We start from the raw sequence: 17,657 nt of genomic DNA on the forward strand, positions 1-17,657 counted from the left end.
CATGAATAACTTACACGCGACTGATCCGAAATAAAAAAAATTTCACGCATCGTAATTAATGCTTGATTCTAATGAGTTGATTCTATCGGCAATCGTTATACGATAAGTATAGTAGGTGCATGCCTGTATCAAGCTTGAGTAGCCTGTACATTATTTATTACGAAAGTCTCCTTCGAAATGGCGAATCCGAATTTACGTTACGCGAATAACTCACGTTACTCATCCGCGGGATGAACTCGTGGTAACAAGCCTGTCACGTGGTCTCGAACTTTAGTTTTGGCAGCGACCATGCCCGAGTAAACTGGCGGACTGACTTACCGCTTGGCACTCGGAGATATTGGGATAAGCTTCATTCATACAAACTTCGAAACAAATCTCGACCTTCGAAGACTGGCCAACGCAGCGTAGCGCAATGTACAAACGCCAAGCAAACGCGCTTCGAACAAAGCCATGATCTCAATATTGAGTATTTCTAAATGACGGATGTTTGGTCAATCAACATTAACAATAACAATTTATAATAAGGATTTATAGTATTATGTTTACCACCTTTTCAATTAGCTGGTTTTATACGTATTGATTTTGCACATGCGCAAGAATTAAAAAATTTAAAAATTTAAAAAACAATTAAAACGCCAGAGACGTTTCCAAAATAAAAAATATATTTCAGATAATTAAAACGATGCTTTTAGACACTGTTTGTTCAAAAAATAATGAGCATTTCTGAACAATTGACGGGGTCGGACATGAATTTGTGAATATGTGAATAATATTTTTAAGGTCAAGATTTCTGCACTATGTTGAAGTAAATAAATAAATAAAAATTGCACGTTATCCGAGGAATAAAATGACCTCGTCCACTTTACGGTCATCGTTGTGTAATATGTCCATATTTAATAACTGAAATAAAAAATTTCGTAACAAATTACGAAAGACTATTTTCATTAACAGACTGAAGAATGACCATTTATTGAGGATAATAAGATATAAAATTCACAAATATTCTTTAAGAATTGTATAAAGTCCCGGCATGAATCCCTGTACTTTAAGTGTCAAACAGTCTAATGAAATTGAAAATAGACATTCCGTGTACGATAACAAGTGGTTGTTCGAATCTATCACTAGATGAAACTGGGAGAACCTTGAGTTACACCGGTAGTGTTGAACCCTTAAAGAGGCAACGGCGGCGTGTTGGCGTCCAGAAGGGTGACCATCGTCGTTGCGGTGGGTGTACAGAGAGAGGGGGTAAAAGAGAGAGAGAGAGAGAGAGAGAGTGAGAGAACGAGGTGGGGAACGGGAACGAGAGGAGAAGCAGTATACTATAGTAGAAGGAGGTGAGCAAAGCAAGTAAGCACCCGAGGGGATGAAGGGCGCCGAGGGCGTCGAGGAGAGGCAAGCAGGGATGGGAGGGAGGGAGGGAGGGAGGGAGGGCGCTAGGTCGATACGGCAAACTATTGTCTGGTGGGTAAAACTCCTCCGTAGCCGCTCCGGGTTGTCGGGTCTCGCCCTCCCCGACGCCGACGCCGTCATCGCGTTCGCATTCAGCCGTCAACGCCGCGCGATATTCTGCACCAAGTAGCAGCCACCTACCGCATCCCCCCTCCCCATTCTGCAGCCATCCGACTCGCAATGTATTACATGTCTTGTATAGTATCATCGAAAATTAAGAATCGAGTGAATATCCGCAACAGTGGTACTTGGAGTATGGGGTCGTAGCCGTTTTTGGTGTTTTTTTTTCTTCTTTTTTTTGCGGTATCTGAACCCTTGCCTTCAAGTTTGGACTAATGTTGCAAATGAATTATGCCTTATGGAAACGCTTTAATAAATTTTCTTCCTCGTCTTTTTTAACTCTGCTGCTGCTGCCTCAGGGATATCTGGTCCGACGTAAATGTACCTTCGGGGTAGCTGGCGTGAGGGTGTAGGTACATACGTATGTACCTAGATGCATAGGTAGAAAGTTGGAGGGACGTTACGTTAGGTAGGAAGGAAGGTACCTATAATGGTATAACACGGCGCGTGACCGTGGAGCAAAGGTATAATACGGTATGCGGTGAGGCGCAACATTGTCACGGGGGTGTATGTTTGCCCGTTGCCATGGGGTGGAGAGGTAAACACAGCGTCAACCCTCCCGCGCCTCGACGCCGCCCCCGCAGACCGTTCTCTTCCCCCCGCCCCCACCGCCCCTGCTGTGACCCTTCTTCGCCCCTCGAAACTCGTGACGCCGCGGCACCGCGACGTTGCCAAGCGTCGTCGCGCTGCACGCTACTTACGAAACTTTGTTCCAATTTGTTCGTGATGTAGGGGAGGAAACTGACGACGACTGCCGTTGCATGGATGGAGAAAATGAGGGGCTGGAGGTAAGGGGCCCTCTATACTGCAGAGTCGTTCGAAGCGAGGGGCAATAAAGATGAATATTTATGCTTCACAAATATTATTGAAAGCGGCGGCGAGCGGACAAGAAGGAAATATGTCAAGGACGATAATTTCTTTATATTTGAACGCCGGTAAATCGTGTATGTATGTATGTATGTATGTATGTATGTATGTGTGTACAACTATTCGTATGTGTACCTACATGTGCGCGGGCGTCTTATTGTACACACAATGACACAAGTGTATGTACGTACACACGTGCACCCCCCTCCCCCCCGCCGCCCTCAATGCTACAGCGGGCTTTTATTATCTTACACGTTTCTTTCGTTATTCGTACTAATTCCTGCTCACCCATTATTTCAACTTGGGTATTGAATGCATGCACAGGTATTTACGTGTCATTGGTAACGTTTTTAACTGCGAAACCGTTCGAAAGGGTTCACGAAAAACGTGATCAGAACTCGCGCACCCTGTTTTAATTGTAAATTCTTTAATGACGAGCGGGTGCTGATGCTACTGTCGCACAATCAGAAAATAATACCACATTTGTTGGTACAGTTGGCACGTACCGCGGGTCTGATGCATTCATCCATACGTTCCACGTTCGGTAGGGCAGAATTCTGGCTCTCGACAGAGAGAGGAAGCCTGAGAAAGCCTGCAAACTACTGCCGTTTTACGTGTCCCCTCATTTGGTAGCGCCATCCGAGACGAGATGGCTTTTTGAAACTAATTTCCGAGTCATCCTGAACGGTAAATGCAGGCTGGTTACCGACCGGTACTCTACCGTGTTTAACGTCATAAAACCAGTGGATAATACAGAGCATATTTACCACAGCGAACTAAGTGCCATTGTAGTGGCCGAAACTAATCAAACGAAGAAAATTGTTGATTGAAGAAAGAGGCAAGAGCTTATACGTGCACGTGCAGAGAAAACCGCACGTTTCACGGCTCCAATCCGGTTGACAGAGAAGGCGATATAATCGCATTGGTTCTTTCTTGTCTAACACTATTCCGATTGGCTATTGCCTGATTCTTCGGAGACCGAACGAGTCAAGCTGACCAATGATTTGTGAATACATGACTCCCGATCTCACACGTCGATCGACTGCATCGACAATCATTTTCATACAATTTGTGTAGAATCGAACTCGCATTTTGTTTCGAACCGAGAACAAGTTAGCCGCACGTTACTGCATGCATATCGCTATGTTGCATCCATTGCATCCAAATAAAAACTCAATATTATGGTAGATATTTTATTTCCAACTTAGGAACTGAAATGCCCATATTATATATAATAAAAAATATCTTTATCGTATAAGAATTGTAACAGTAAAGTAGGGGGAAAAATAGAAACTTGAAACAAAAAGAACGTGGGAATAACAATTACTCTTTATGTAATTCTAAGATCGCAAATATGTTTACATAAAAGAAGAGAAAAATAACTTCCAAACGGGAATAGAAACGGAATTCTTTCGTATTAAACCCAGCGGAAAATGGCTCATAAAATTTGATATAGAAATTGCATATGACAGTATAAGAAATCAACGTAAATTTGTTCTCAGAAGCTCACTAGTAAGAAAATTTCTGATGATTTCTCATACCGTCATAGGCAATTTCTGTATCAGAATTTACGAGCCATTTTGTGCAGGGAAGTCATTACTAGTGTACTTAGGTTTCTGATTAAAATTTTTCGCATCTGTGAAAAAACAAACCTGGTAGCAAATAAGGTGATGAAAATCTTTGATAAATCTGTACTAACTCTCTTTTGCCGTTGCAAATATATAATAGTTGTTGCCAGGCTCGCGAAGAACGAAAACACTAAGAAATACTATAATATTCAAAGTATTTTTTACTACCTTATCATATCGTAGAACTGTATGATTTTCATATCCAGCTATACAAGCATTTCTTCCTTTTTTTTTTTAGTTTTTAGTTTTTGTATGGCACATTTCTCCCTCACAAGCCCTTACAATTTACATGTATGTGTGTGTATATCATTAATATGCATATTCCTTTTTCTTTTCGACGACAAAATTCACGAAAGCGTGGCTGTATATGATATATTTATACTGAAACTCTTCAGGATATTACTATTAAATCGTGGCAGTAAAGGGAACAATATACGAGTACACTCCGCGTTCCATTTCATCTATCTATCTATACATGTTTAACACCTCATCGAAAAATGTAATATATTCTCAACACGTTGCGCTCCCGATCTCCAAATATCAGGAATCAAGTCGCCGGGTACGATCTCAATTCATTTGAATCGTCACAAAAATATTCACAATAGTATTTCAAGGACATAGATTTCAAAATAAACATTTATCAACATCGGTTCGTAATAATTTGCGTTATGATTAATAATCGGACCGTACTCGTAAAGAAACACCTTACGTTCAAATAATTAGACATACTTACATTTCAAATATTCGTTATTTATACTAATTATTATAATTATACGATGAATATATTGTGATAATATATATGTTTATATATATAATATGTATATTTTCCAACAGGTATGTAATATATTTATACGCGTGTGTGTGTGTGTATATATATATATATATATATAGATAGATAATATAACACAAAATATATATTATGTAAATATATATATATATATACATGTACATAATGTATGCATACACTAATCTTATTCATATAATAATAATATTAACTACCAATTAACTAGTACTTAATAATAATAATATTCAATGATAATGCTGAAGTAAACTAACTTAAAATTACGTCGTTTATACTATATATACATTATATACATTATAATAAACTGTCTACATTTATCGATACACACTACAGTGTTCTAAAGTATACATATGCTCCTTGTTAGAGTTTTAACTGCTATTACACCTTGTACACATACAATATTCTAGAATTCTATGCTACATCTACTCTAGTCGGTACATTGAAAATCAACTAACTTAAACACTAATGTATTGATAATAATAATAGTAATTAAAGAACGAGAAACTTGCACCTCACGAGTTCCGCATTGTTAAAGGAGGCTATGGCCACCGTTATCAATTGTATCATATCACATTACGCGTTTGAAGATTGTTAAAAAATTAAAAAAGAAGAGAACATAAAATAGTGGAAATTTCATAGTTCGCGTTAGTTGCCATTTCTCTTTTTTCTGACACATTCAAGAAAAAAAGGCCGAATAACTACTGATAATACTTCATTCAACCTTTTTATCACAGGGTTTTTAAACTGAAAAACACTATTTAAACTCTGACGTACCAAAAAAACAATAAATTCAACTTGTTAGCTTTTCGCCAATCACAGACTACTCTAAAAATACAACTCGACGTAAAACTTCTTTTTCTTCTTTAATCCAGTTTCGTAGCTACATCTCATTTAGTACAAAGCAAAAGAAATCAAAATGTGTTTCGATATCATTTGTAATGCAAATATTGCAGTAGTATCGAAAAAATTTGGCGAATGAATTATGCAATATTGATCAAAGGCAGACAAAGCCGGCATTGCTTAATCGAACTGTATCTTTAAAAAGTTTACATTTTTTTCTCAGCCACTGTCTTTGCAGGAATATAGAATGGTGTTGGCTACAATTGATATATTACTCAATTCCATATTAACGCAAAGCGACCGTATACGTTTCACACATGTTTTGTATGAAACACGCTCACTGCAATCTGTGTCATAGATTTGATTATCGTCGTTGCTGAAAAAACTTTTGTAATACAATGCCAGTATCAAGCCTCACTGCACTATCATTTCACCAAACATAATTCGAACGATAATGAACGTTCTTCTGGTCAAAAATAATAATTACAGTAATCATGCAGGTAACAAATTGGTCTTATTAAATACATACACAACTTGGTTAAAAAAAAAACTTCGAGGAATAATCAAAGTAACTCTGTCTCTTGGACGTGCAGAGCAATGCAGTTACTTCATTCACTGATACGATTATAAGGAAAAAAAAATCAAAAGAAGAATGGAGACACACAAATGAGAAAAAATCTCGGATCCTTTAAGAAGAGTAGGATTTCACTCTCTTCTCAACCAAACAGGAGAACATCTTTCTTTTGGAGATCCCCAGGATTATTTTGACGTCGGGACAGTAGGCTGTCCCGCCATCGCCAGTCTTGCAGGTTGATCTAAAAATTCTTTATAATAGGCGCTCAATTCCGGAGAAAAAAACGTAGCCGATGGATGCATCGGTAATGGAAACACACCGTTATAAAGTGCAGAATAATACATTGGGTCTAGCATGGGTAAGAACTTTCCGTGATTAGGTAACTGCGAGAGAAAAGCTGAGTTAGGTGGCATCGGTGGTAAAGGAGGTGGATGGTAATTGGAAGCGGAATGTCTTTGCTGCGCTTCTCCTTGTCTTTCGCACTGTTCTTGCTGCTGCTGTTGCTGTTGCTGTTGCTGCTGCTGATGTTGCTGTTGCTGTTTCGGCGGCTGTGGCTGTGGCTGCGACTGTTGCTGGCCTATCGTACATCTTTCGCTTTCATTTATCCTGCAATGCTCCTTAGGTGCTTCGGACTTTCTTCGATCCGTAGCAAGCTGTTGCAATGTATTTCTAGCATACGGCGAGTTGGCAATGTTATTTAGATGATTGAGACTCGGTACATTTGGGATATTAGGTATTTTGGGTATCACCATATGATTTGGCTTCCTCGGTGTGTATGGGGACACCGCCTCATTTCTAAGAGGATATTTACCATTAACATGTTGCTGTCTCCTCTGTTGTGGAGAAATGCTATTTTTTGCGTGTTGCATCTGCTGCTGTTGTTGTTGTTGCTGCTGTGTCGCCGCAGGCTGAGATTTCTGTTGACTGGGATTAACTAGCGTGATTTCTAAATTGTTGGACACCATGGTTCTCGAGTCGAGCATGTTCGGATAATTGAAAGTCTTTTTTGGTGTGTCCGATTGCGGCTTTTCAGCATTCTTTATTTCCAAATTGAGCGGATTGGGTCGCGGGACAATCGGAACTCTAACAATCTCCAAACTAGGTCTGGAAAACGCTGGCTTTTCCTGAACCCGTCGAGTCAGATCCAAGACATCCGTCGAATTATTCACCACGTTATTTTGCGGAGGCATAACAGGCACGGCCTGATACTTATTAGGCATCAAAATTTCCTTGGGATTTCCGTACACCATTCTCTCACTGTGAGAAAATATTGATCGAGATTGCGTCACTTTCGGTGGTGCTATTCTTCCGTTCGGGGGCTGTGGACCCGCGAATCTATGCCCATTGTTATTCGACGGTGCGACGTTCGCGTTAGCATACAATTGTAGCAGTGTTGAGTTGTTAGAACTCCCAAGATTTATCACCCTACTGTTGACAACATTGTTATTGTTCATAGAAGTATTGTTATTCGTAGGTTGTTTAGACGGCTGCTGTAGCTGCAGTTGTGGATGTAGCTGTTGCTGCTGGTGCGGCAACTGTGATTGTAGCTGTTGGTGTTGGTGCTGCTGTTGATGTGGGGTATGAACACGAGGCTGTGAATTTTGATTATCTTGAGGTGATGGTAGCATGTGGCTAATGTCTGGAGTTACCGTAACTGAGATTAGTTTAGTGCTAGAATTATTTACTATTGGATTAGCAATGGCGTTAACAGTCTTTTCTTCTGCAGGCTTTATCGTAGAATTGTGGACAACGACAGGTGTAATCGTCGCCTGAATAACACTGGGCCTCGCCTCTAAGTCAACGGCGGTTACCTCGAGTCCACCTTCCCTCAATATCTCGAGTTTTCGCTTCTTGAAGCTAGGAATGATAATTTTATCTCTACTCGAGTCTGTCTCAGTCTCAAGATCAATTACTTCCGGTGATCTTGGGCTGACTATTGTCTTCTCACCGAACAGCGGTATGTTTTCCTTTCCCTGTGCCAACAGGGACGTTTGCTTGGGGTCAAGCTTTAATTCTTTTATATCCTTCTCCGGTGGTGGAGTCAGCGTTACGACGGCCGTAGCGTTTGTATTTGCACTATTGACATTGTTTACTGGTAGGCTTGGGGGCGTTGGCGAAGAAGGTACTTGGTGAGATATTAACGGGCTGTTCAACTGTCTTTCCAAAACGCTTTGACCGCCATTCGGTGTCGTTGGAGGTGGAGTTGTAGGTGTTGTTACAGGCGTGTTGGAAGACGGCGGTGGACTCGGTAGTTGGCTAGATTGGTTGCCGGGTGTTACTGTGTTCGCTATTATTGTATTTAGCGATTTAAGCCGTTCAGGTTTCACCCTTACGCTACGTAGCGAGGAGATCTTTCCAACTTCTACCTTTGGTTTTTCCCCAGGAAGAATTGGCTGTAAAGAGAATAACAATTTTTTTAATACATTACATCCAAGTTTAGCGTTCAATGGATCCATTCAACAAATGTATTATAATTTACCGTTGAAAGTATCGACTGCAAAGGTGGAGTGTCTGTTGGCGAAGTTGGAGTACTCGTGGTGGTCGTGTAAGTTTGTGTTGTTTGTGAAGGGCTCGGTAATTCTGATTCTTGTTTAACTTCAACTTCTTCGGACATGCTAGTAGTTTTCGACCGCCTGCCATGTGCAGGTCTGACTTTTATCTCTTCTCCTCGCTGATGCCGTTCGAAAGGTAATAGCAGCCTGTTGACAATTACAATAAACATCACATATGAAAATTTGAATCAGCAGCCACCGATTACACATTAACAAATACCGAATATTCATTTTGCAACAGAACACCACCCTCTTTTACTTGCAGTTCCATGTAATTGATGTTACCTTTCGTAATGTCTCCTGGTTATGGTGGCAGCACTGGTCGATCCTGTGTTTCCACCGATTTCATCGTAAATCGACTTCCACAATCTTCCAGCGCTAACAGACTCGTATCCACCCATATGTTGAACTTTCGTGTAAAATAAGAATAAGTCAACTGTTGAAAAAAGAGAAAGAAAATCTCAGATTAAATTCAATTCAAATTCCTGATATTTTTTTTTTATTTTGTTGACCACACCAAACTAACAGAAACGATTTTATTTTCCCAACGACTCTCTTCCATCCTTCAAGTTATTGCAATCTGTTTCAGGAAGTAGGATAGAAACAACTCCTTCTGATCCTTGCTTATACGCATGTGTAATAAACATAAGCCTTGTGTCTGATTATGTCTATGTTCTTTGGTCAAGTTATTACGGTCTTAAATGAACGAAAAAAAATGCTTGCTCGATAGACATACCGCAAAACTTTACACAGTAACGAATAATTTATTGAGCGGGTAATGGTAATGATAACATAAGCGTTGCTCATATGATCCAACAACTTAAGGTGTGCGGATAATACATACATATACAGTTCCTCTTTTAAAGTAAATTTTACAAAACGCTGACCTTCTTTAACGAGAAGTTTCAAATTTGCAATAATATATAATCAGTCGGTTTTGACATCAATTATTCTATTCAGTTACAGATCAGACTGGTAATTAACGATGAGAGAGAAGGGTTGACGAAGAGTGAAAATGAAGAGCAACGACAAGTATAATTAAAAAAGCTTCGAAATAAGAAACTATCAAACGTTATTTCAATATCACAGCATTGGGAGTATGAAATTAACCGAAGGAAGTTAATATTCATTAGCATTTGTCACACTCAGGACTGCTGTAATAAAGTTTATACGACCTCAGCGGGTCACGCGGGTTTAATCGGGCGCAAAGGCGTCGCCCGTCGCCGCGTGCTTCTCTCTCTTTCTCTTTATACATTATACCGATAAACATAATACGTTTTGCAGGCGTATTCTCAATCTGCATTACTCTACTTTAAATATTTCTTTCTTTAAAGAAATAATCATTTAATTACATTATTCTATCTCACGCGATCGTCCGTTCATTCGGACCGCTTATAAAGACTTACTTTGTTTGTATCCTAAAAGCGGCATCTTGCCGACCGGCGTTCCCCGAGAGTTCATGAAGCTTTGAACGTCCGATATGAACCTCTTCTCCTCGCCGCTGGCTTTTCGTTCGCTTCTTCGTACCCCGGACGATGGTGGTCGTAGTCCAGGTACTATACTAGCAGAAACGGTCTTCGATGTCGAGGCGACAGACGCCTCGCTTTCGTTGCTTGACTCTCCGGGTGAAGTGCTGCGTTTTTTCCGTTTTCTTCGAGGCCTCCCTTTCAGTTTGGGCGCTAAAATGCAAAATGAAAAACAACGATACAAAACAAACGTACAACAAATGGTGAATACGAAATACCGAACGTCATTTATTTCGGCTTAAAAACCGCATCCGCATTTCTCTACTACATATACAAATCACAGCACGGGAATATGCACGTGTTCGAAATATCCAGTTAAAAAATTCCGCTATACAGGATTTTAGGTCTTTGCAATATAGAGAAAAAACATATTTAGCAACGGTGAGAATTGGAACGTAACGTATGACAATATACGCAAATCAACATAAACTTAGAGGCGATTATGATACGCGTTTAAGCCCAGTTTAATACCTACAGGAGTTAGGTATTATTTTGAAATATGTAATACGGTGATCGAGCAGAGATATCCTCATTAAAATCGGCATCGCGTTGCTCTCTTGATCGGCGATCGACTGAACTGCTCCTGAGCCTCGATTTTCGACGTCTTCTCGAACTGTCCACATTCAAGTTGGCACGCATGTTACTTCTATCCTCCGACAATGTATTATGCAGCGACCACGCGTCAACACTGAAAGGCGCGCCCTGGCTTGATCACAGCCAAATTGAAGCCGTGGACTGACGAGTACGGGGCGGGAGTTGCGGTTCGACCGCTGCTACTCCTCGGCTCCTGCCGGTGGGCACCAAGATCCACCGAAATAAGGCCCCATTACGGGGGGGAGGGTGGGCATAAGGCCGCCCCGCGATTTCTGGACGCGGAGCGTCACACGCGGCGCCACGCAGATTTGTTTACGTTTCGTACAAGACTTTGTCGGGCCAAACGAACTCGATAAATACATACATATTACTCATTCATCACGGCGTCGTTTTATTCGTTCTACATGTCGCAACGAGCGAATTTATTCAAGGCATAAAACTGTTACCTTTGCCGCACTTTTTCAAAATTGGAACGAGAAATAACGACCAAGTTTTTAAAGAAGAGCATTATTTGTCGATCAGCGAAACGTGACCAGAATTTTTTAACGACTTGGCGAGAGTTAGGTTTATTAAATTTTATAGACAATCCTAAAGTTGCAGCACCGCGAGATAACGATTTTTTTTTTTTTTTTTATTATGGTTATTGTAACACGAATTAGCTAATATGAAGTCCAGAATTCTCAATCAACCGTTTCTCATCAACATCCTAGTATTTTGTTATAAAATTTTCTCGATTCTTTTTATGCAGTCTTTAATAAAACTATAGGTAATCTATAATATACATTATACAAATAACTGCAATTGTTTGTTATTCCCAATTACGAATAGTCGGTTTAAAATTGTCAAAACGGTGTTGAACTGAAGAAAGACAGACGGGTTGAGCTATGTTTTCGACCGTGGTCGAAAACAAAGGTTCTCAGTCATCAATGAGCACAATGAGTATAAAACTTGACTCGTGAGATTTCAAAGGTGAACGTCGGTCGGTATATTTTCCTATTATGCTCTTGTTCCTTTTTCTCGCTTAATTTTTTGTCACCATGTTTTGGGTCGAGTCGAGTTTATTACGCCAGGGGACAACAGATCCCTTATGGCAATAGAAAACCGTAAGAAAATGGAAAACGCAGTGAAAGTAAACTAAAACGAAGTAAAGTGGTACAAATAAACCAGCTAATCTAGAAATTGACTCTAGGGGCGTCCAATTGAAAATTAATCAATCAATGATTCGAGCAACGATTTCGGATATCGTATAGAATCACAGAATATCGCAAGAAATTTACACCGCAAATCACTCATAGAATGCTGGTAAATCGTTGAAAATCAATGCAAAGTATTCGTGAGTGCGATTTCATCGTCATCTATCGCACATGATTTCCATAATCTCTACGAATTCCTCGTTATATCAAAGAGTTTTATTCCAGTAATTGGAATCACTGCGATGAACAATTTGTTCCCCAACCAACTGTCTAGTCGATGACTTTCTTGACTTTGATGCACTTACCCAAGTGATTGCAGAGTAGCTCGTGAGTCTCAAGGTCGGGGTAGTCGAAGGTGTCCCTGCAGAAGAGAACTCTGGTACCAGGGAGAGCCGTGAATCCCCCGAGAGCCGCGGCGACGGGAGAGCAGAGCCAGGAGGGCTCGGCACCCTCGAGCCGACGCAGAAGGGCCCGATACCTGCAGTACCTGGGGTACGAAAGGACGACGACGCGGGTCTGGGCGGGTTGCTCATTGTCGGGGTTCTTCCCCAGGTTCCCGTAGAGGCTGCTCTCGTACTCCTTCTGCTGCTTCTCGACGTCCGAGAAGTCTATCCCCGGGTCCGTCAGGACCTGGGGTAACGGCGCGTTGTCCTCCTTCCGAGGACTCGTCTCCCGCGACGTCGTCGTCGAACCCGGCGGCGAGACGACTTCTCGTCCCCAGGACCATTCCAAAGACGGAGACAACCACGTGACCAAATCGTTCACCCGTACCACGACCTTCTCCGATATAGTCAGCACCTCGTCCTGAAGAAAGAAAAATCAAATTCATATTTATTAGTTTATTGTGTACATATATTTATTTGTCAAAATTGAAGCAGGCGGATAGAGAATACAAAAAATATAAAACATATCGAATTTCTTTGTTCCAATTTTTTTTTACTCCACAACAGCAGTTTAAAATTAATCATATCCTGCACACAGCTGCGATAGAATAAGGGGAAAACCCCGCCCGACACCCCAAAGTTCAGGGTGAATAACGGTGTTACAGGTACCTACAGCAGAGAACAAAAGCTCCGGTCGATACCTTCTTTGCCGACCGAGCTTCCACGAACGATAACACGATAATAATGTCGGCGAGTTCTTTTTACCCTGGTATCGTGTAACCGCAAAGACGTGTGCAGATTTGGCAATAGGTGGAGGAATATTTGTGCCAAAGTAACGAATCAAGACCGACAAAGTCGAACCTCTCAAGCTAAGAGAAGTCCGGAGAATGAAAGAAAAATAAATTCGTTATTTGTTAATGAGAATGAAATCTGTTATTTGAGGGTGGGAACTTCGGTGGGAACGGCGTGTTTCAACGTCTGTATTACAGTTAATTCTGAGAAGGAGTTGAGAGAAGAAAACCATTAAATTCTGATTCAAGAAGGGTGGGTGAAAGAAAAGAAAAAAAATAAAACTGGAGTTTAAGGTAAGTAAACGACGATCCCTTCCTTGTAGCTCCGGGACCGCAAGGCTTCGTTATATATGATTAATTTATAGCTCTCAGGGAAGAAAAGTTTTCGGCAATTTTTCACCCTCTTCTTAGGGGATTCCCCTCCGCCCTCGAATCACCCCCCATATCCTCATCCTCCTTCACCCCTCGATTTTTCTTATTCTTCTCGCTTTCCAGGAACTTTCGTCGACCCCCCTTACTAAATCGATATAGCATAAGAAAGATATCGTCCTTCGGCAAGTGTTATAAACGTTATAAAACCTCTTTCGGCGAATAAAAGGCCGATGAAATTGAAAAGAGAAAAAATAAAAAAAATTATTCTTTACCGTTACTTACAAACAAAAGTTTTTATATTATTACCCAATTCAGGCTAACGTCATTTTCGGAATAAATTTTCAAGCTTATCGAATATCGTTGTGCGAAGTGCGTGTGTGTGTTTTTTATGCTCTTCTCCTTTTTTTTCGTTGTCTGTAAAAATTTCTACGATTTTAAAAAATAATTAATTCCTTCATCTCCCCTTCTTCAAACACGTGTATTCTGTTTTTATTTGTTTCGCTTTGTTACTCGCCGTCAGTTATCCGCATTTCTTCCTTCTTTTCAACGACGTGCAGATACCCCATCCACCCCTTCGCGGATGTGCGGCGTCCTACCGTTTTCCTTTTAACTTTTCATGCACAGGCGTTCTCATCCTCCCACATTCCCCCATTCCATTTCCACTGTTATTTTTCTCTCTTTTCAACCCCGTGTTTCTCTCTACTACATATACACATATACATATGCCGAACCCCTTTCAACCCGCTACTTTCCCCCAGGCGCTCTACCTGACCATAGCTTTTATATAATACAGGTACACACATTATTTCGACTTTTTCATACATGTCTAGTATACATGTATACATGTATACACCTACGTACAATGTACGTATGATAAAAATAAACCGCTTTGCGATGTTTGCCAAAAAATTTATTCAACGGATATTAATGCACGTGGGTTATACTATGTAGTATAAAAGGTATACGAAAAAAAATTTAACTGAGCACATGAGTCTTAAAAATGGCACACGCATATATATGTAATTCAGATGTTAAGTATAGCACCATCCAGTTTACATTACAGGTTATCGATATTAATCGAGAATTAATTATAGGAGAGCTGGATTTCGTATGTATAAGGAAATTATCACCTCTTCAATTACATGGCCCGCACTGTACATCCGGAAAGGATTACATTATACAAAATTCGATTTCCGTTACAAATGACCTAGATACGCTATATATATATACATTATGTCGAATATTTTTACACCATCAGGCGTATTATGTTATGCTTATGTAGAAAGTACGGTATACATGGACACATAGTTTCTGGCCGCGAAATGTATTCCGTAAGTTGTATTTCGCCTTTTATACGCAAACTAGTGTATGTAGTGTACATAAGAATAATTTATACTGTATACATATACCAAATGTTACAACGAAAAATAATCGAAATAATTATTTTTAACTCCCCCCACCCCCGGTATATATGTATAGACCTGCTCAGCTGAGAAGGAGTAATCGATGATATCAACTTCTAGCCCCTTTCTATCACGACTTCGAAAATATATATATTTTTTTTCAAATCCTGCACAATTTATTCCCAGTACGCGTTGCTCCTAGGATTGCTCAGAATTTACATTGTTAATATTATTATTATTATTATTATTTTTACTACTACTACTACTACCACTACTGTTCTATGCAATCTAATCCAGTCGGACAAAATACCGTCCACGATGCAGCAGCTGCAGGTGCTGCGTGTGTAAATCCCGGAGAGATATTCGCCGTGCATTTATAGGGAGTCAGGTATAATATATGTATATGTATACGTATACGTAACACGTGTTTGCTCTGTCCTCTGTGTCTGTGTGTGTGTGTATATATATATATATATATTATGTATACATATAATGTATATCACATACTGCAATAAAGGCAAAAGCGGTTCGTTCGCAATTTCCAACTAGACACGTATGTTTGTATGTATGTATGTATGTATGTACATACATATTATATATGAACGTATGTAATAATGATAATAATACCGCATAGCCCTATACCGTCCGCAATGGAATGTGTATAATATATATCTCACTACACGGCGATACGGTGCAAGAACGGTTCATATACAGACACACACACACATATATATATATATATATATATATATAGGTATGTAGAGATTAAATGACATTTGGCCGCGTTAATAGTATTCGTGAATTGATAGGTTATCGATGTGTGTTTGGGCACGGCTTCATGGGGATGAACGGGGTGTGAAAGGGTCGCCATGGCAACACCAGAATACATTTTCAATCTGTTACCACCGATGCTGCTGCTGCATGGCAGAAATATACTGTAGGTATGTACATACATACATCTATATGGACAATGTACTTTATACATACCATGAGTACAGAATAAATTGCAATTAGAACCAAAGTATGTTACAAGTGAAACGTTGATAATTCTTCACAACGTGATTATATATTATTTACTTTTATGTATATACATATATACATATATACTAGTGTGGAATTTCACCTGAGGTTTAATTTTCATCGTACACGTAACGTATAAACCTATTTATTCTTTAATTTTATATATTATAGGAGAAAAATGAACCGCATTTGGAAAATAATAAAGAACGCTTTGATCGATCGATCGAGAGAGAGAGAGAGAATTGATTTGTAGACGCCGTCGTCGAGAGAAAGATTTTCGATGTGTAAATACACGAGATGCGTAATCGGCAAAACCATCAATATAAATATTCATGAATACCCCCCCCTCCCTTGACGCGATTATTATCGATTAAGCTTCAGTTATGCGTTGCACGCCGTTGATGTTATATAAATTTAACCACCGTGCTGTACGTTTTCACCGAAATTTTATCCATCCCACTATTTGAATTGGTTAGAAAATTTATATAATAAATTTATCTCTATAAATCGTTATTACAGAATTATAATCGTATAACCTGAAGTTCGTAAAATTCTAAAAAAAAAAAAAACTTGTTACAAATGAATGAGTATAACCGATACGTAAAAACACTGAAAACATTACGCGGACATTCTGAAATATTGTAGCTATTTCTGCACGTATATACCTACTGCACAGGTTCTGATTAGCACCATTATCACCATCATTATTACACATGCGAACCGCAGCATTATAACTTCGTTGCATTAATCACTCAACTATGGTGTAACACATGTATACATACATACGTTAGGCATATATATATGTATATGTATACAAACTACAGTATATTTAAAAACGTGGCTATAATATATTATAGCTTGGCTTTCTATGTTTTATTATGTCAAACATTATACGTATGAAAACGTATAATTATAAATATAATCAAAGAGATCTGATCAATTCTGTACATAAATAAATATAAAACCAAACTATACTAGATTATATATATTTATATTCATATTTACATACAAATAAAAAGTGAAAAGTTGTTAAACGCAAGAGAAAAAATATATATACATACAATCATGTTACAAATAATGATTGCGATAAATGGGTCGACAAAGCTGTGGAGATGCAATTATACGGCAACAAAAAAAAAAGAAAAGAAGATGAAAAAAACCACACACACACACACACATACAACAAAAGGAGAAGAACAACATCGACTGTACTTACATCTTGTGTTAATATAATAATACACATATAATTATATAATAACTTAACGTACACTCACAGTATGAATGCACAAATTCGTCTACATACATTATACATCTATTTATCCATATGTGTAGGTATGTACGTATGAAGGTTTGCTCGGTTCTTGGATCGCCCGCCTTCAGGTAGGCATGAATATCCGTGCTGTATGCAGTGGGTATGTATGCATGCATATATCTATGTGTTACATGTATACATATACAAGGATGCATGTATACGCGATACGCTTCGTTTCCTTCTCTTCCGTGCACGTAAAGTGTAGTTATATACATACATACCTAAGTATGT

General features: G+C 39.4%; 2 protein-coding genes across 2 annotated transcripts in view; both read right to left on the reverse strand.

The window, feature by feature from the left end:
• The window catches only part of LOC124413179 (LIM domain-binding protein 2), a 118,077-nt gene extending 107,748 nt beyond the window's left edge, over nt 1-10,329 (reverse strand). Inside the window, exon 1 of the mRNA XM_046893581.1 lies at nt 10,319-10,329. The gene's annotated coding sequence lies outside the window, so the exon portion shown is untranslated. The remainder of the gene's footprint in view (nt 1-10,318) is intronic.
• LOC124413177 (AT-rich interactive domain-containing protein 5B-like) overlaps nt 5,542-17,657 on the reverse strand; it is a 100,591-nt gene continuing 88,475 nt past the window's right edge. The window contains exons 3-7 of the mRNA XM_046893572.1: nt 12,451-12,949; nt 10,239-10,511; nt 9,118-9,268; nt 8,760-8,979; nt 5,542-8,673 (exon numbers count right to left, since the gene is read on the reverse strand). Of these exons, the coding sequence (XP_046749528.1) occupies nt 6,466-8,673; nt 8,760-8,979; nt 9,118-9,268; nt 10,239-10,511; nt 12,451-12,949 (3,351 nt within the window). The 3' untranslated portion in view covers nt 5,542-6,465. The remainder of the gene's footprint in view (nt 8,674-8,759; nt 8,980-9,117; nt 9,269-10,238; nt 10,512-12,450; nt 12,950-17,657) is intronic.

This window comes from Diprion similis, chromosome 12 (assembly GCF_021155765.1).
Source record: "Diprion similis isolate iyDipSimi1 chromosome 12, iyDipSimi1.1, whole genome shotgun sequence".
Classification (NCBI taxonomy): domain Eukaryota; kingdom Metazoa; phylum Arthropoda; class Insecta; order Hymenoptera; family Diprionidae; genus Diprion; species Diprion similis.